At 36.9% G+C, this 21,043-nt stretch overlaps 1 protein-coding gene across 2 annotated transcripts in view; it reads left to right on the top strand.

Annotated features, from left to right (window-relative positions):
• FGD4 (FYVE, RhoGEF and PH domain containing 4) overlaps positions 1–14,393 on the top strand; it is a gene marked incomplete at both ends in the record, with an annotated part of 196,128 nt that extends 181,735 nt beyond the window's left edge. For both annotated transcript variants that reach the window (XM_079715259.1, XM_079715260.1), the window contains 7 exons: positions 387–559; positions 4,012–4,042; positions 4,258–4,350; positions 4,698–4,823; positions 8,997–9,137; positions 11,852–11,992; positions 14,136–14,393. In XM_079715259.1, the coding sequence (XP_079571385.1) occupies positions 387–559; positions 4,012–4,042; positions 4,258–4,350; positions 4,698–4,823; positions 8,997–9,137; positions 11,852–11,992; positions 14,136–14,393 (963 nt within the window). The remainder of the gene's footprint in view (positions 1–386; positions 560–4,011; positions 4,043–4,257; positions 4,351–4,697; positions 4,824–8,996; positions 9,138–11,851; positions 11,993–14,135) is intronic.
• Positions 14,394–21,043: the final 6,650 nt, after the last annotated feature.

Raw genomic sequence — 21,043 nt, 5'->3', positions numbered from 1 at the left:
GACACAACAGTTAGAAATTTTATTCTCTAAGGGCTTCAACTTACATGGTTGAGAACTTCAGTTTCTGGTATATAGAGGTCCTTAAAAATTGTTGCTGAGCTTAACTTCCTTAACTAATTTCCTTACTAGTACAAAATGATGATTGGTTTACTTAAATATTAATAAAATATTTATGAACCAACACAGGGGGGAAATATATGTTACAAATTTTAAAATATGACAATTTTGATACAAGCATAAAAGCTCTCTGGTATTTAAGTAATTTTTCTCACATAGAAAGTATGGTATTCCCTGGAATTTTTGTCTAGGGCTACTTTCAATATTGGTCACTTTCCTCTGTCTTCTTTGTTTTCCTGTTTTTTGACACGTGTTCTGCCTTCTTGCAGTTCAACAACATGTTGCTGTACTGTGTGCCAAGATTCAGCTTGGTGGGCTCTAAATTCACAGTTCGAACCAGGGTTGGCATTGATGGAATGAAAATCGTAGAGACTCACAATGAGGAATATCCACACACTTTCCAGGTATCTGGGAAAGAGAGAACACTGGAACTGCAAGCCAGGTAAGAGAACCATTCCTCTCTCACAACTTTACAAAAGAATCAGAATAAATTGTAGGACAAAATAATTCTGAGGATCTATCCCATGTCTGGTTGGACATAAATGGAAAGAGGTAAGCTCCTGAAAGTCAAGAATTATGTCTTCCCTTTTGGTTCCTCTGTAGTGCCTAGGATAGTGGTTTTTCAGACAGTAAGCATTCAGTAAATTAAAGTGACCGAATTTTTGCATTCAAGCCAAAGTTTTGAGTCTTCTAGGAAAAAGTTCTCTAACCTTTTTTCCACCATCCTTCCTTTTGGTCCACAAATGTTTATTGATGTTTATTATTTCATGATAAATGTTGAAGCTTTAACTATCTGTCCTTCAGAGACTCTGCATTCATAGGACTTAATGGCACTTTGATGGAAAGAATGATTTTGGAAATCAATCATTTTGGAAAAGATGATTCTTCTGCCACAGTTGAGGATACATGAAGGGGGCCATTTGGGGCTCTAGTAGCCTCTAGCAACCAGGACTTCTGGAAGGGGTGGCTCTTCTTATATGTTTATTGAGTGGGAGAGAAAGAGCTGGAGGCCTAGCATCCATTCCCCTAGCATAACCATGTTTGGAAGAAAAAAACAAAACAAAACATGAGAACCACTGTAGTAGATCACAGCTACCTTGTGCATGAACCTCTAGAAGACAGAGTGCTGTCAGGTTTTAAAATATCTGCTTTAAGAAACTGTCATCCAGTTATCCTATTTAAAAAAAAAACCTAACATGGTGAAAATTGAGATACACCAAAAGTTCACAGATCAGAGGTTAACTACTGATCCCAGCTCTGATGGTTTTCATACCCTAGAATCCATGGAGAATCAGAGAGCCCTTCTGTTCCTTTCTATTCCTTTGCACCAGTAGCATGTGGTTCTGACTGCTTAGGTGAACTCATCCTGGATATTTGTGTTTAGTAACTATATACAAGCTTAAACTTCACATTTTCAAAATAGAATAAATTATTTTAATAGGAATCTGTACCCAGGGAGCCAGGGAATTGGTGATTATAGATATGGAACATGTGGCAGGTTAGGAAAGTTTGAAGAAATACCTAGCCAGTTCTTTGATTTCCCACAGAAAATATATAATGAACCTGCATTACTTAGGGAGCTGCCAGGAGACTGCCCTGAGGATTAGGAAGCAGCATTTCAAGCATGAGTTAAAATGGTGGAGGACTTGGCTTTGGATGTTATGGTCTCCCTACTTTATCATGGTGGGATTTGGACCCCAGCCATCAAACCCAAGAGAACAACTTATGTTACTGTACTTGGAAGCTCCTGACCTAAGTCCTCACTCAGTGGTTGACTCCCTGAATGATTGGCCCTGGCCACAGAGAAGACTCATCAATTGTTCTGATCATCATAGAAGTCTTCATTACAGATGAATGAAGGTTCTGCTGGCTCTGAATATCAGCATAGTTCCAAATCTGCAAACCCGAGAGATGTGTCTGAACAGCAGAAGAGAGATTATCAAGGATTCTTGGGTTGCCTGAGTTGAGAGGGACTCCAGCCCCCCTCCATTAGCAGGTTGGGCTGTTTTCGCTTCAGGATGGGGCTGATTCATGAAAAATTTTCTTAAGTACAGGCAGTTATCATTTTGTAGAGTTCCAATATGCACTATTGGATACATTCCAATTAGTACTGAAAACACATTCATTTTTCCTTAAATTTCTTATTCCCCTAATCTCATTGCTTTAGTTGTATTTATGATTATATGATGAATTGAAGATCTGAATGAAGTGTGATTATTTATCTTCTGGTCTATAATGACTCTCTCAAGAATGTAGACAAACACTGAAATTCTCAGAAAGTCTGAAGGATTACATGGAACCCCAAATTGGGTATATATTTGGTGATATTTAAAGAGAATTCACTTCTGAAGCCAACACAGAAAAAAATGTTCTGCTTTTCTTATTAAATAAGTCAGCCTGAAGACTGACCTCTCACACTCTGCTTCCCCTTCCATATTCAAAGGAACATAAACTTTTTTTTTTTTGTGGAACGCGGGCCTCTCACTGTTGTGGCCTCTCCCGTTGCGGAGCACAGGCTCCGGACGCGCAGTCTCAGCGGCCATGGTTCATGGGCCTAGCCGCTCCGCAGCATGTAGGATCTTCCCAGACCGGGGCACGAACCCGTGTCCCCTTCATCAGCAGGTGGACTCTCAACCACTGCACCACCAGGGAAGCCCAAGAATATAAACTTTTGAAACAAAATTATTTTATGTAGTTTTTATTCAATGGTTTTCTATTGCTAAATGGATATGAAAATATAGTGATGAGTAAATTAAACAAAGGAGTAAATTTTAAAATCTGCCATGATTGAGAAAGTAAAACAAAAGGCATTAAAGACTTGTCAAGTTACTTTGCATTTAAAAGGCTAAAAGCAGCTAGCAAATAACTATGCTTCCAGAGCAATAGAGCTGATTTTGTGGGGGTGGGGCATAGCATTAGGGAGAAACCTTTTTTGAGGGGCAAGATTAAAGCCCCTGCCCCCACCAAGGTTCTTGGTTCAGGAACCCCAGGTGAAATATAAGCAGAATCTTACATTTGACATGCACGGATTCCAGCAGTATTCCTGGCACATCATGATACTCAGTTTTTGTGAGAAAGATGGATGGTGTCACAAGGATGGTATGATCACAGACTTATACATATGTGAGACCTGTGGGACTGTGGCATGTGACATTCAGGCTGGGACAGGGACTCAGACTTAGCCCTAGCCTACCAAATACATGCAAACAAATAGAGCCCACTCATCACAATCCCTCAGTTTGGAGATCTTACTGAGTCCAAAGTCTACTAAAAGGTAAATTTTTTCCCAACAGAAAATTATTAAATACTGGGGTTCATTAATCTGTGAAACCTCCTTCCTACAGGCATTTAAATCTTCGTTGTGTTTTATCTGTAATGAATTAGGTATGGTATTGCCTGAAGCCTAGCAAAATAGAATTAAATTGTTTACCAAAGGAAATGTTACGTAGCTCCCTAAGGCCTTACACAGATAATTTATAGTCTCAAGGATAATTGCAATCTTTTCTAAGATGGGTTGTGACTAGCAGCCTTTCAAAGCCTCATGTGTTTTCATAAAGGTGAATTGGAAGACTAGGCCTATATCTAGTATAATGCTAAGATCTACAGATACCTGATATATACAATTAGATGATGGTGGTTAAACTAATAGAAGCCAAACTTAACTCTCTCCATCAAAAGTTATGTGTACCAAAGTAAGTGGATGGTATAAAACTATGTTTATGAATTCATTTGTTCAATTGCCAGAGATTCTGTTTAATTTTTATTATAACTCCTTCTTGGACATCCCTGAATTTTCCAGAAAGTTGGAATAACATAAATACAGTTGCATGCACCAGGTATAACTCATTAATGTTCTCTTTATTCACTTTAATTTTTTGTTGTTGTTTGTTTTAGTTCTGAGCAAGACAAAGAAGAATGGATCAAGGTAAACCTGATTTCTATTTTCATTTTTGTTTTGTGGTAACCTCTGTATGTGTACCCAGATGTGCACATATTGTATTATACACATATTGTAGTCATCAGAATACAGTCATTTAATTTTTAAGGTGATTTCCATCCTAGATATTTGTTTAATAAAATGTTTTTATTAATTTGCATGTGATACTTTAATAAGTGCTTTGAATTTCATGTATATTTTAGGCACTTCAAGAGACTATTGATGCTTTCCATCAGAGGCATGAAACCTTCAGAAATGCAATTGCCAAGGATAATGACATTCACTCAGAGGTTTCTGTAAGTTGAATTAAATTCTTTAAGTTCTTTTCTCTTTGCAGTTGCAGAAGATCTATCTAGTTATTTTGTTACCCAGTCTTTTCCCTTTGCATTGCCAAAATTGGCTATTTGGACAGAATCTCATTTCTTCTTAGATGAATACAATAGAGTGCCTTTTCATGCTGCTTAAATGTCTTTGAACCTTTTTTTTTTTTCTCTCTTTTTCTGGATCTTGAGTTTCAGAACATGGTATGAGCAATGTTGTTAAAATTCTTTTTAAAATAAATGAATGAATGGATGGATGGATGGATGGACGGATGGAAATGACAGTTTTTGCCATTAAAATTGAATCTCTCTTTCCTTTTTAGACTGCTGAGCTAGGAAAAAGAGCCCCAAGATGGATCCGAGATAATGAAGTTACAATGTGTATGAAATGCAAGGAGCCTTTTAATGCCCTGACAAGGAGAAGGCATCATTGTCGAGCATGTGGACATGTATGTGAGCTTTCTTGGTCATTAAGATTGTTAGTCATTATATAAGTGTTGTAAAATCATTAACTTGGAAAAAAACAAAGAAATCATTCAATAAATCACTTAGTTGATAAACTTTTGTTGGTGATAACTTTATGCAAAACACTGTGCTGGGTCCTGGAGAAAAACTGGTAAGTAAAATGGTAGCCAGCTTCACAGAGCTCACATTCTAATGGAGAAAACAGACCAAATTAACAGGCAAGCATTTCAAATACTATAAATGCAATAAGAAATCAAGAAGTTAAAATGGGGAATAATGGTAATGGAAGAGGATTTGGAACCAATTTTAGTTAGAAAAATGAAGACCTATCTGAGGCGTTGATATTTAAGCTGATGCCTAAAAGGTGAGAAAGAGCTAACCATAAGAAAGAAGGCAGGAAGAGCGTTCAGGCAGTGAGAGTTGTATGTCAAAAGCCCTGAGGTAGGAAAGAGCTTCATCTATTCTTTTTAATTTATTAATTTATTTATTTATTTATTTTGCGGTACACGGGCCTCTCACTGTTGTGGCCTCTCCCGTTGTGGAGCACAGGCTCCGGACGCGCAGGCTCAGTGGCCATGGCTCACGAGCCCAGCTGCTCCGTGGCATGTGGTATCTTCCCGGATGGGGGCATGAACCCATGTCCCCAGCATCGGCAGGCGGACTCTCAACCAGTGCGCCACCAGGGAAGCCCAATTTTTTTTATTTTTTAAAATAAATTTATTTATTTAATTTTGGCTGCATTGGGTCTTCATTGCTGAACACAGGCTTTCTATTTATTTGCAGCGAGTGGGGGCTACTCTTCGTTGTGGTGCATGGGCTTCTCGCTGCAGTGGCTTCTCTTGTTGCAGAGCATGGGCTCTAGGCATGCGGGCTTCAGTAGTTGTGGCACGCAGGCTCACTCGTTGTGGCCCACGGGCTCTAGAGCACAGGCTCAGTAGTTGTGGCCCACGGGCTTAGTTGCTCCACGGTATGTGGGATCCTCCCGGACTAGGGCTCAAACCCATATCCCCTGCATTGGCAGGCAGATTCTCAACCCCTGTGCCACCAGGGAAGCCCTGATCTATTCTTGAGACTGCCAAAAGGTCACGTAGCTGGAGCATAATGAGCAATCTAAGGAATAGAAAGATAAATAATAACCAAAGGAGTCAATGACTTTGAGAAAATATGAGATGGAACCTATAGCTTAAGTAGAAGTTCAGACTTTTTTTTTTTTTTTTTTTTTTTGCGGTACACGGGCCTTACTGTTGTAGCCTCTGCCGTTGCGGAGCACAGGCTCCGGACGCGCAGGCTCAGCGGCCATGGCTCACGGTCCCAGCCGCTCCACGACCTGTGGGATCTTCCCGGACTGGGGCACAAACCCGTGTCCCCTGCATCAGCAGGCGGACTCTCAACCACTGTGCCACCAGGGAAGCCCCGAAGTTCAGACTTTTGATGGGGAGAGGGAAACTTCCCTCCATTATAACGGAAAGGATAAAGGGAAAGATGAGTGGAAATGTAGGTGTGTTTCTGATTTGGTGGTGGGAAATGAGGGAATATAGGTCTGATAATATCTACATATTCATTGAAGTATGAGGAAGAGTCATCATCTGAAAGTGAAGGGGGAAGTAAGAGGGAGGGGGGAGATTTGAGAAAGAGAGCTAAGTATGTAATAGTTGTCTCTGGGCAGGAAAAAGTGAGCCTACCAAAGAAACAAAGATACCCATTAGAGGTTTACGGTTATAAATTTAAAAGGACACAGTAGTCCATTTAATGGAATGAAATATCTCTCACAAGATTCAGCAACTCAAGCCATCTAAGGCAGTTGACAGGTTTTCAGGGATTGAATTGTTTCATATGGAAAGAGTGAGAAGGAACAAAGCATGACCTGAAGTTGGAGAGAAGTAGCAGCAGGTTTTGGAGGGCCTTGTAAACCAAGTTGAAGATTAATACTTTCTTCTAAAAAACAATACATAAGCATAGAGAAGGGTAGGCATCGTAGTGTCATGACTGAATGTATTATTAGTATGCTTTCGTGCAACAGTTTTTATTGATAGTACTTTCAGATTATTCTCAATTACACTGCAGATTTATTCTTCCTTTTTACCTAAGTTTTTTTGGTTTTTTGTCTTGTTTTGTTTTTTATGGTACGTGGGCCTCTCACTGTTGTGGCCTCTCCCGTTGCGGAGCACAGGCTCTGGACGCGCAGGCTCAGCAGCCATGGCTCACGGGCCCAGCCACTCCGCGGCATGTAGGATCCTCCCGGACCAGGGCATGAACCCGTGTCCCCTGCATCGGCAGGCGGACTCTCAACCACTGCGCCACCAGGGCAGCCCTTCCTTTTTACCTAAGTTTTGACTCAGTGAGACAGTTTTATAATCAAAATCAAATTGATAGCAAACATCTTTTTTTCCCCCTCAGTGTAAGACTTTTTTAAATCTCTCATTGAATTTGCTTGAAATGATTTCAGATATTGACATACTTGCTTTCAGTAAACAAACAAAAATATGAATGTACTATGACATACTTTGAAAATAAATATTAGTTGATATGAATTTGCAGATACAGACATGTCTAATTTTAAATCCTAGGGTAATTTCATTGAAATTATGAGAAAACAATGAACAATGTTTTATTATGACTTTTACATTATGTGAATCTAAACCGAAAGTTTTACTAATATTTATGTTTCTTAAATATAGTTTGTCCACTATAAATGAGGGAAAATATTCTTCTAGAAGCAAGAAGATAATTCTATTTATTTATTTATTTATTTGGCTGCATCAGGTCTTAGTTGCACCATGCGGGATCCTTGTTGTGGCATGTGGGATGTTTCATTGCAGCACGCAGACTTCTCTCTAGTTGTGGCATGTGGGCTCCAGAGCATGCAGGCTCAGTAGTTGCGGTGCACGGGCTCTCTAGTTGTGGCACACGGGCTCTAAAGTGCGCGGGTTCTGTAGTTGCAGCATGCAGGCTTAGTCACCCTGCAGCAGGTGGAACCATAGTTCCCCCACCAGAGATTGAACCCACGTCCCCTGTATTGGAAGGCAGATTCTTAACCACTGGACCACCAGGGAAGTCCCCAAGCAGATAATTTTTTAAACTGCAAGGTTATTTTTTAAACAGTGACTATAAATAGTGAGCAAAATACACAAGGACAGTTTCTCATAGAGCTTACAGCCTAGTGAGGGTGACAAACATTAATCGAAAAATCACACAAGTATATGATTAAAAATTGTGATCAGTGCATGCAAAAAGCACATGGAGGTCTTCCCTGGTGGCGCAGTGGTTGAGAATCTGCCTGCTAATGCAGGGGACACGGGTTCGAGCCCTGGTCTGGGAGGATCCCACATGCCGTGGAGCAACTAGGCCCATGAGCCACAACTACCAAGCCTGCGCGTCTGAAGCCTGTGCTCCTCAACAAGAGAGGCCCACGCACCGCGATGAAGAGTGGCCTCCACTTGCCACAGCTAGAGAAAGCCCTTGCACAGAAACGAAGACCCAACACAGCAAAAATAAATAAATAAAAATTAATAAACTCCTACCCCCAACATCTTCTAAAACAAGGACCAGTCATGAGGCTGTAATGGTCCAAATCAGGACATTGATAGCTTGGACTCAGGTAATTGCAAGGAAGATGTAGAAAAATGGACAGATTGAAAAAATATCTAGAAGATAAAATCAGCAGGACTTTATAACATGGTGAATCTATGGGGTGAGGTAGAGAGAGGTATCGGGATGACTCCTAGGTTTCTGACTTGCCATAACTGTTTAGAAGGCTGTGCTGTTTCCAGCAATAGAGAGTACTCTGAGAGGGGAACAGGTTGGGAGGGACAAAGTGTGATAAGGAGAAAGCTGGGAGCAAGGTAGACCATGAATTCATTTGGGGAAGATATAAAACGTCCAGAGGTATGAAGTGTAATGGTCTAGACCAAGCCTTTGAAGAGCTCCTACCTTTAGGGCCAGGAAGAGAAGGTTGAGCAAGCAGAGCCCATCACAAACAGCATTATAATACATGAGAAATACTCCAAGTGTTCATGGGGATATTGTTAGTCTGATAAAAATTTGCCTTTTACATTTAACTTTTTCTCATTTATTATTACCTATAACTGATTATTGCTTAAATCTTGTTATTTTTTAAATATGATTATTCACTCTTCTTTATTTTTTCTTAATTTAAGGTGGTTTGTTGGAAGTGTTCTGATTATAAAGCTCAACTTGAGTATGATGGTGGTAAATTGAGCAAAGTTTGTAAAGACTGTTATCAGATAATAAGTGGATTCACAGACAGTGAAGAAAAGAAAAGAAAAGGAATTTTAGAGGTATGAAATATTAAATATTGGCTATCTTTCAGATTTTTATACTAGAAACAGAATTTTTTTAACTGAAGAATACAAATAATATATTTTGTTATTTCTCTTAGTATTTAACAATTTGGACTATGATGAGCAAGATTTATACTTTTGTTCTATAGCTGACTCTTGGGGTCATGCTCAGTTGTACAGAAAGAAGAGGGACAGTGCTATGTTAACCAATGTGCATTTGAGAGTAAATCCAGTCCTTCCTTGGCATCTGTGGGGGATTGGTTCCAGGAACCCCCACAGATACCAAAATCCACAGATGCTCAAGTTTCTTATATACAGTGGTGTGATACAGCCAGCCCTCCATATCCTCAGGTTCTGCATCCACAGATATGGAGGGCTGATTGTGTATTGATTTTGTGAAGGTAGATGTGGTCAAATATTAGAGTGTTAATTGACATCTCTTCTAATGCCCAACTTAATACTATATATATTTTTTAAGAGGAAAGCTTTTCTCTCAGTTTCATCATATTGGCTTTGAAAATACTGTATGATATTATTAAAATTTAGATTAAAGTCTTATTACCTGAAAAACTCTTCCAACTTATTGTATTAAAAGAATCATTTAATGGCCAGTGACAGTAATCTGAGAACTGCGTTGAAATATTATTGAAATGTCTCACAAGTAAGTTGGATTCATGTTTTAGATAAATTGAGACCTCCTAAACCTAGGAACTGTAATGCGACTAGTATCTGAAATAAGTTTTATACCCAAAGATATTAACAACATAAGTAATAAACTACATAATAAGGGCTTTGTGACAGAAAGTTCAAGATAGCCTGGAAATATGTGAAGAATAGACTCATGATCAAAATTCTTATGTATCTAAAATCATAGACATACTTGGTTTATTAAGAATTTCTACAATTTATTTAAGCATCAATGAGTGTTTATTGAACTCTACACTGTATAAACATACAAAAAGTCATTTCTGTTAACTGAAGAAGGATCATAAACTTCAAGGTCCACTTGAGGTTAAAGTACAGGCCCACAAACTATAACTCTGCATTCTTCTAGGGTATAGATGTTGCTTGTATGGCAGACCAGAGTGGACTTTCTCTGGCAGGGAGGGTGGAAAGACATGCTTCAGTAGCTTCCAGAAACACAGTCTCGAAAGACTGAACAGCAGCAATGGATGAGACTGGCATAGAATAATGAGTCAAATAACTTGTTTTAAGGGGTGCATTTCAGGCTGTATCTATGAAATAAAATTCTCTAGGTAGTTTTCTAGAAAAACCTGTACTTGGAGGAAAATTAATCAATTACTTACTAGGTTAACACATTTAATCAAATATATTTGTAGTGTGAAGTCCATAAGTAGAAGATAAGTGTGGATGTGTGCATATGCACACACAACATACATATATATTTGAAACTTACTCATGCCAACTAGTTTGTTATGTCCTCTAGACCAAGGATCGACAAATTTTTTCTGTAAAAGGGCAGAGAGAAACTATTTTAGTCTTTGCAGGCTGAAAGGCAAAACTGAGAATATTACTTCTAAAGCAATAGAGAAAACAAATTTTCTCAAATTTTTATTGACAAAATTAAAAGTCATAATTTAGTATAATTTTTGTAATATGGTAATAAGAAGTATGGAATCCCTTTGGGGGAGGGGAGATAGATAACATTTCACTTAGTTGGAGTCCAAAGTTTTCGTATTCTAGATCATCAGATTGATTTTAATTGTTCATCTGTAAAAACTCTGCTTAGCTCACAGGCCATATAAAAACAGGTGGTGGGCTAGCAGTCCATTGTTTGCCGGTCAACGCTTCTTAAACGATCTGTGATGAAGGGCCAGTTTTACTCTCTAAACCATCACAGCTCAGTATTTTTGTAAAATACACAATTATGTGCTTGGGTATCATCACGAGTCAGATTGCTATAAAAGTTTCTAAATGCTTACTCTTGCTTTCTGTGCTTATCTCGAACTGGTAGCAAAGCAGTTTGCAAACCAGCACTGTTCAGTGGATGACACTGGATTTGAGAGATAGAAAATAGATGCAAACCAGTTGCTTTCCATAATATGTGTAATAAAAACCATCATTTAGTCAAAGGGTTTTGTTCCCTTTTTAGCCAGTGATTTATGTATTAGGAGACAAAGCAGAAAACCGTACATGGCCCCACAAAGAGTTATTGCAATTTAAAAAACTAAAATTATCTCAGGTATAGGACAAAGGTTGCTGGTAAGTATTTGCCTTTTTGCTATTGCATTCTTCTTACACAGTGACATTGGTATAGCATTGTGGCTAAGAGTTCAGACTCTGGGTCCAGACTCAAATCCTAGCACACCAATTCCTAAATCTTAGGAAAGCTATTTCATCTCTAAACCTCATAATAATGCAAGTAATAACTTTTTGGTGTTGGTGTGAGGATTAAATGATATAAGTAGTGAGCTAAGAAAAGTGCCTTCATAGTAAGCAGTCAATAAATGTTTAATTTTATTTAAATTACAGGTCTGGTAATACAGTTAAAATTAACTTAATTCGTCATAGATCTAGATGAATGTTTAAATAGTAATTGCAGATGAACCTTCTCTAGACAATCCCAGGAGACATTTTATATAAACACATTGTAATTTACGAATGTTACCTTAAGTTGAATTACCTCTCTATCTGGTTCATTTTGTGTTCATTCGCTCTCTCTCACTGTTTCTTTCCACTGTATTTTCTAGATTGAATCTGCAGAAGTATCTGGAAACAGTGTGGTGTGCAGTTTTCTTCAATATATGGAAAAGTCAAAACCTTGGCAGAAAGCTTGGTGTGTGATCCCCAAACAAGACCCTCTTGTGCTGTACATGTATGGTGCCCCCCAGGTATCTAAACTTCATCTTTCTGAAGGAACAGAGGGAGGCCAGTGGACACTGAACTTAAAATCCTTCCATTACTTCTCTATAAAACAAGAAAATTCACACAGTTTCACTGTTTTTCATTATAATTGAAAAATAATAAGTAACTAAAATTCAAGTTTATTTAGACTGATTCCTTCTATAGCCAATAATTTCTTCAGCCTGTGGATCATTTGCCCCCTTCTCTCATTCCTATTTAGTGGGTTTGAGAAAATGTGAGTTGAATTAGGAAAGGGCATGGGGAGAAGAGGTTGAATCAGAGGGAGAGGCAAGAAGAAGGAGCCTTTTTAATGATGGGAAATATTAGTAAGCCTTTTTTTTTTTCCCTGCACGGAGGGATACTTGAAAAAGAAAGGAATGTGAGAAGGTGAATTTAAATCAACCTTGGATTAACATTATCCAATAACAATTTTTTGAGACCTTATGTGAATGGATCTGCGATAAATATATGGGAACAGCAGACATGCACCAGGCACTATGGATTGTGTTGTGCTTAAAAAACCAACAACACTTAAATCAATTGTGCACTCACCTGGAAACATATAAAAATTTTAATGTACCTGTTGTGTTTTAGCCTATATCTACATTAAGTGCTAGTAAAACTTTATTTTAGAAATAGACTAAAAATGCCGAGGTGTGTGTGTGTGTGTGTGTGTGTGTGTGTGTGTGTGTGTATTTTTAATTGAAGTATAGTTGATTTACAATATTGGGTAAGTTTCAGGTATACAGCACAGCTATTCATATATATATATCTCTCTCTCTGAATATATATATATATATATATATATATATATATATATATATTTCTTTTTTAGATTCTTTTCCCTTATAGGTTATTACATAATATTGAGTATAGTTCCCTGTGTTATACAGATCCTTGTTGCTTATCTATTTTATACATAGTAGTGTATATATGTTAATCCCAGCCTCCTAATTTATCCCTCCTCCCACCCCCTTTTCCCCTTTGGTAACCAAAGTTTGTTTTCTGTGTCTGTGAGTCTCTTTCTGTTTTGGAAATAAGTTCATTAGTGTCTTTTTTTTTCTTTTAGATTCCATATATATCATAAGTGATATCGTATGATATATGTCTTTGTATGGCTTATTTCACTTAGTACGATAATCTCTAGGTCCATCCATGTTGCTGCAAATGGCATTATTTCGTTCTTTTTTATGGCTAAGTAATATTCAATTATATGTATACATACCACATCTTCTTTATCCATTCATCTGTTGATGGACATTTAGGTTGCTTCCATGTCTTGGCTATTGTAAATAGTGCTGCAGTGAACATTGAGGTGCATGTATCTTTTTGAATTGTGGTTTTCTCTGGATACATGCCCAGGAGTGGGATTGCTGGATCATATGGTAGCTCTATTTTTAGAGCTGTTCTCCATACTGTTTTCCATAGTGGCTGCACCAATTTACGTTCCTACCAACAGTGTAGGTGGGTTCCTATTTCTCCATACCCTCTCCAGCATTTATTATTTGTAGACTTTTTGATGACGGCCATTCTGCCCAGTGTGAGGTGATACCTCATTGTAATTTTGATTTACATTTCTTTAAAAATTAGCGATGTTGAGCATCTTTTCATGTGCCTTTTGGCCATCTGTATGTCTTCTTTGAAGAAATGTCTGTTTAGGTCTTCTGCCCATTTTTTGATTGGGTTGTTTGGTTTTTTATTCTGTTTCATTGTTTTTCCTACATTATTTTTCTGTCCATAAGTAAATTGATGCATGAATAAATGAAACACCAAATAGAACTGCATTTGATAATGAAATCATCATTAACATTTGCTGGTTTTGTACAATAAGATGACTATTCTTCCCTTTTACACTGAATGAAGAGCTGAATGGGCTCCCTCACAAGGAAAGAGGTGTGGGGTCAATGAACTCTAGCTGATTTAGGTGTCAGCACTCATTCATCAATTCACTCAGGTGACATTACGGGTGGCCTCATACACAAGCACTGTGCTAAAAGCACTGGATCCCCATCTCTCTCCATGGAGAGTTCACAGTGCAAGTCTGTGGAATGGTGGTAGGAAAGGGGGTTTAGTGGGCGCCAGATCACATCTCACCCTGTTTTTTCTTTATGTACCATGCTTTTTTCTTAGGATGTCAGAGCCCAGGCCACCATTCCACTCCTGGGCTACATTGTGGATGATATGCCGAGGAGTGCAGACCTGCCACACAGTTTCAAACTGACCCAGTCCAAGTCTGTGCACAGCTTTGCTGCAGACAGTGAAGAACTGAAACAGAAGTGGCTGAAAATCATCCTTTTAGCTGTCACAGGTGAGACGCCAGATGGTCCTAGTAAGCATCCAGCCACTTTGGACGATCATCCTGAACCTAAGAGAAAATCAGAATGCTGAGTTCCAGGGCCTACTGCGGTATGGAGGGGGGTCTCAAGATTTACAGCTCAAGACATTCTCAGCTCTCTTTATTCATCTCTTAGCACTTTATGTTGAAAAATACAGGCTCATAAATGCATCTTTGGGGGGACTATTTTCCTATGTTTATGTACTCTTACTGAAATTAATGTGTAGAGCCATTCTACCCATAAAGTTTGAAATAATGTGAAAAATGGAGCATTTTTTAATGAGCTATTCCTTGAATATGTACTTTTGTCTTGGAAAGAACTGGTATCAATTCTATCACTTCAGGTTAGAAAAGGCTACTTTCATTTAAGAAATCCTTTAATGTCTTCACTTACACATGTAGGATTTATAACAGTTTGAAAGATATACCTCCATGTTGCCAAAATAGATCCACGTTAAAAATAAAAAATACAGGGACAGTTTAGGCTATTAACTTATTTAATTTAGTTTATAAAGCTCAAGCTGCATATATGTTGTACATTCTTTTAAAACAAAAGAAAAAGAAAAAATTGTTGGTATTCAAACTTTCAACTTATTAAGATAATACTTGTTTTTTTAGAAATACTTCTAAGAATAAAATAAGAATCTTAAGTATATAGCAATTATGTATATATAGTATTAAATATGAATATATATATATATACACATTATACATGCTTTTCTCTTCAGCTTTAGGTTCATATTTGTCTCTAATTTATTTTTTAAATATACAGCATGTTTTATCTTGGAATTGACCAGTGTTCTAAACTTAAGAAATGTTTTTGGTGATTTATGTTTAACTGATTGACATCTAAGGGTCTTTGATATTTTTATAATAAAAAGCTGTAATTTATGTGGCATGGGATATATTAGTGAATTCCAACAGTATTTTTAAAGTACTATTTTTCTTTGTTCTGTGCCTATTTAAAACAGTGCCTCTCTTTGAAGGTGCTAATAATACCTACTTAAATATAAGATGAGGGTTTAATTAATGCTTCAGTCTTGATTATTCTGAGATAAAGTGCATTTTGGTCACTGGGATGGTCAAGTCATACAGGTTATTTTACCTTTTACAATCCTCTAATTGTTGCAGCAGTTAATATCAGCATGTACAAGATACCTGACCTTACACAGAACTGGGACATATGGAAACTGCATTTATTGTTGTTTTTCTTTCCCATAAGACTGTTAATTGTGGTTAAATGAGGACTATATATAATTAACACTTAAGATAACTGTTTGGGCCTATTTGTCAGATATGAAATAAAATTCACATGGGATAACCTATGATTGAGGGGGATGGATAGGTAATTAAGAAAGTTTATCCTCAACTCTTTAAACCACCTCATTAAAGAAGAGTGGGGAAAAATACAATATAAAAAAGCAATATTTTAATGGCAGGTTTTTCGGGGGGTACAAGGTGATTGACAAGAGTTTGAGCATTCTTTTCCATTTTATCCTCTGGGGAATTTTAATAGACAAAATGTGATTCCTTGTCACAAAGGCTGCTTTTTATTATATTGTAATTGTGATTAAAATCTCACATTAAGTTGGCTATTTAAGTTAATCCTTTCCTCAAAATTGGATCTGTCTTTTTTTTTTTTCTCATTTACTCTGTCATTTTCCAAACATTGTCACTTTTTAATGCATCTGTATGCTAGAAATCGACAAGAATGGCCCCACTATCCTCGGCCTTTGAGTATTACACCTTAAATGTAGATTAGCTTCACTCAGAATTTGAGATTGCCACACATCTATTCAGGCCCTGTTTTTTTTAAGAAATATTTGAAGTATCTCTTTTTTTCCCCCCAACACCCCTAAGGAGCAGATAAACTAATTATAGTGGGCATGATTAGGTTGCCGTCCTCTGTAAAAGGAACACCAGCCATGATCCATCAACATTAAACCAAATACTTAGAGCCAAAAAAAGATAAAGGTAGCTTCTTAGGCCCTTAAATTAAGGACAAATTTTTAATTTTTTACATTGCTTCTCTTTTCTAGTTGCCAACCGTGTGTGTGTTTGTGTTCAGGGGTGGTTATTGAAGTTGAACTACGGCTCTAGGTGATGCTTTGGTTTTCTTAATCTCAAGAGAAGAGAAGCAATAAAAATGTAGAATGATTATCAGGAGAAGGTGACTTCTGTAAATGTGGATAGAAAAATGGAAATGTAAGAGCCAATTAGAAGATTTACAAGCCAGATTATTTTTGAAAACTATTTTCAACAACAAGAAGATTACACTTTCCCTACAAATAAGTTCTGCTGGAATGGAAGTAACATGAACACATTCAAGCTTTGGCTCAATAAATATCAAATGTTATTTAATTTAGATTATTTAAAGAAGACTCATGTAAAGAGAATATTTATTATCATGCTCTTAACATTATCTTTAATTTAAAAAAAATAGAAATATTAGTATTAGAAGAGAATTTCTGCTTGTCCAGTCACCATCTTCACATTCCACATGTTCTTTTGCCAAGCACAAAGAGAAGCAATGAAGCAGCCTTACCTGTTTCTTATTAAAGAATCCTGAATGCTTTTACTTGGAGAAAGGCAAAGGAATACTCTTAGCCATTTAGAAACACTCAACCAAAAGACCTCAAAATGTGATTGGCTGGTTACAAGAATAATCTGTCTTTTGCTTTCTGAGACACCTGAGCAGTCATGACAAATTGAACCTAGAAAAATAATTGGTTGTTTTACTATTAAAACCAACATTCCATTCTGGTCTTTATTTTCTCTAAATCATCTTTTCTTTAAATTGCCCTTTCTCTAAACTTAACAAAATACTTCTTTGATAAAACTGCTATTTTTTATAAGACATTCCAGTTTCCTCAACATAAATTTTGCTTTATTGAAAGTCTACCAATGAAATGTAGTGCAGACTTATCTCCAGGTTTTAAGTGGTACCCAATAATGAAAAATGCCACCAGCCACTTTTGTAATAACGGCATCTATAATGCCATCATGTATGCAAGCAATAAAACTCTACAGGGTAGGTTTTACACTGAACTTTTAATGTGAACGTTCCTAGCCAAAAGGATATAGAGAATTAACTCCTAGGAGTGATACTGTGATTCAAATTGCTCAGTATAGGGAAAAGAACGTATGTGTGGCCGGGGGGTGGGGGGGGAGGGACAACATTATTCCTTGGATTCAAGTAACCATCAAAAGCCTTTTTATTTTTTTCTTTTTAAATTTTTTTAAAGCCTTTTTTTTTTTTTTTGCAAAGGGTATGTATGAGTGGTTAAAAACAGTTAAAGCACATCTGCACTACTTTATCAAGTTACATTTCATTTTCCATGAAGTTTAATATAGCTTGGTGTACTTATATTCACTGGGTAAGCTACCCAAATTAAAACAACAACAGCAACAACAGGTTTTTTTTGTTTTTTTGCGGTACGCGGGCCTCTCACTGTTGTGGCCTCTCCCGTTGCGGAGCACAGGCTCCGGATGCGCAGGCTCAGCGGCCATGGCTCACGGGCCTAGCCGCTCCGCGGCATGTGGGATCCTCCCGGACCGGGGCACGAACCCGTATCCCCTGCATCGGCAGGCGGACTCTCAACCACTGCACCACCAGGGAGGCCCACAACAGTTTTTTTTAATTACCACACTTTTTATTGTCTTCTTTGTGGAAACAGGAAACAGATCTAAATTCCCCTTTAAATTTTAGATCTCATTTCTGGTTATACTCAAAGCCTTAAGTTCTTATTCTGAGCATATGTAATAATGATCTTTCTGAGCGGGATATATCCTGAGGAAAAGACACCAACAGGAGCAAATAAACTTCTAGGGAACAAAGGTCTTTTTTTCTTTTTTTTTTTTTTCTTTTTTTTCAGGTATCCTTGCTATAATGCACAGTAGAAAATACATTAAATTTTTCTACATCACATAATGTTCCTGTTAGCGGGTCTAAGATTAATCACATGGTATTTATAAGCTAAAATTAATTCAAAAGGCAAGAATGTTGTAATGTCATCATTCTTAACTTTTGTATTCTTCAAGAATATATTAATATAAAATCTGTGGCTAACCTGTTCTTATTCTTAGGACTATACTGGACATCTGTAGTGGATCATGTTACTTTTTCATTCTCATCCAATTTTAGTAAAATCAAATTGCTTTTTATTTTCATATTACTATCTACTATAGAGTCTCCAGATTTAGAAAATAGGAGTATGATATATAAAAGACCACTAGATATACTTTTAAAACCCTTTCTATGAATTTATGCATACATGTATATATGTAAAAGCACTGCTGATTTCCAATTCTGTTTTTCCATAGGAATGAAATTTTTATAGAAAGTATTCTTTTTAACTTAAATATTTTAACATAAATTATATACATGGATTTTTAGTATAATTCATTTTTATGTATGCCCTGTAATCATGTTGTCATGAAAGGGTAATTTTTTTTTCTTTACTGATGTGGTAGAGAGGAATAAGATTAGGAACTGAAACAAGCAAGAACAGACAGAGAGGTGGACAGAAAGCGTCCCTTGGTCTCCAAATCAGAGCAATATATGCTAAGATAAATGAAAAACACTTAAACTGCAGAGGGATATAAACTACAAGATGTAAATCTATGTAATTGCACACTGATGGGATCCATTACACCTGGGCCTTTCACCTTGGCCTCTAAATTATACCACTAGTATCTTGTCATTACTTTTTCTTTAGACCTAAAAAAAAGAATTAATTCTATTGGACTATTTTCTGCACTGTTTACTGACATAAAAAATCCCTCTAAAGTCAATCATGGTCTGTATTCTACTTTCTGGACTGAACATTTGGCAGAAAATAGTGTCTTTTCTGTCTTTTGAGATGAAATAGCACATGGCTTCTACAAGATAGTTTTTAACTCATTGGGGGTCACAGAGTTACATGATGTTTACCCCTTCCTAAAATTCATTATAGATTGAATTAGTGAGATTAGGTAGATGTAGTGAGAGATTAAATCAAGAAATATTGTAGCATATTTGAATAAGTGAATACCAAATACATAGAGTGATATATATATATATATATACATATATACATATATATATATATATATATGGGTTTGGGAAGAGAGATAATAGTCTATGGGGACCATTATGATAACAGAATTACATTATATATTACACATTATATGGATGTTAAAATGTATCGCTTGGGGGGGGGTCTCCCTTCATTAGCAATCATGTCTGTATATAAAACTTTGGAAGTTTTTGTTTGTTGTACCAAACTAGCATTTCATTTTATGAGTGACAATTGACTGATATTCTTGAATAAGTGTTATCTGGGTTTTTGAATTGTTGACTGATCAGTTTGAAATGTGTATTAGCAAAATTTTAGAGTTAACTCAAATGTGAGAAAGTGTACACAAAAAGTAATTTTTCTCTTCTAGCTATATGAATGTAAAATACTTGCAGATAGTGTATATATTGTGTAACATATGTATATTTGGTCATAAAGGCAGAGAATTGGAAACATTGTAAAATTAAGCACTTTAATTCCTATTAAATATTAAACACTTGTATCTTGTAAATAAATACATCTTTAAATGAATTCTAAAGACTTAGATGTTATTTGAGCTAGGATTATGTATGTTCAGTTCACAATGATTTTGGTTGTCAGAAATTTTGGTTGATTCAGAAAAAAAGTTACTCCTTAATGTACTGATGTTCCTTTCCACCTCCAATCCCACCAAAACCTGTGTAAATATTTCAAGAATAATATTATTCAGTATTATTTCATAAGTAAAATATTTCCAGAGATAATCCTTTTTAGACATTCATTACCTTTTTCAGGCCTTGAAGAACTATTTATTGATACTTCCAAGCAGTTGGCATCAGCTGTTGCCCTTGGTCCATCGATATGACTTGTTTGCGTCCACCTTACACCAGAATGGAAATTGTGGCGGAGCGAGCCAGTGTGGCCTATTTCAGAGCTTCTCAAACTTTAATATACATAGGAATCACCTGAAGATCTTACTCAAATGCAGATTCTGATTTAGCAAGGTCAGTGATGAGGCATTTGTTGTTAACAAGGTCTCTGGTGGTGTTGATGCTCCTCAAACCATTCTTGGAGTAGCAGGCTTGTAGTGGAAGGGACTTAGTCATAGACAACTGGCTAGAAATCCCTGGCTCTGTCACTTACTCTTTGTCACTTCAGGCACGAACTCCTCCTTGAAAAGTTGCGGCCCTTAAATGAGATAATACTATAGTATATTGTCTGGCCCATAGGAGACATTCAGTAAGTGATTGTTAGTATTATTAATAGAGATCATTTAGTTAACAGGGAAGTTTGCCACCCTGACTATACATTAGAATCACTTGGGGAGTAGTTAAACCAAGCCATGCTCCAGCCTCACCCTCAGAAATTCTATTTGTGGGGGTTGGGCTGTGGGCTTGAGTATTTTCAAAAAGTCCCCAGGTGATCCTGATGGGAAACCTCACTTGAGAAACTGATTGCATATTTACTCAGTGCTTGGTCCTATGTTAAGCATTCTATAAACACATTATTCCACATAAGCCTCACAACAGCACTCTTAACATTTTCATATAAGTAAGCAGGTTTAGAGAGGTTAAGTAATTTGTCACTCAGCTCTTGATGTCCTCTCTTCCTCCCTTACCCTCCCTTACAGTTCAGTCATTATAGTCACTCCTTTGTGTTCAGTTCAC

The sequence above is a fragment of the Hyperoodon ampullatus genome (assembly GCF_949752795.1).
Source record: "Hyperoodon ampullatus genome assembly, chromosome: 11".
Classification (NCBI taxonomy): Eukaryota; Metazoa; Chordata; class Mammalia; order Artiodactyla; family Ziphiidae; genus Hyperoodon; species Hyperoodon ampullatus.
Note: the sequence above shows the minus strand (reverse complement) of the source record. Positions and strands in the feature narration are given on the sequence as shown.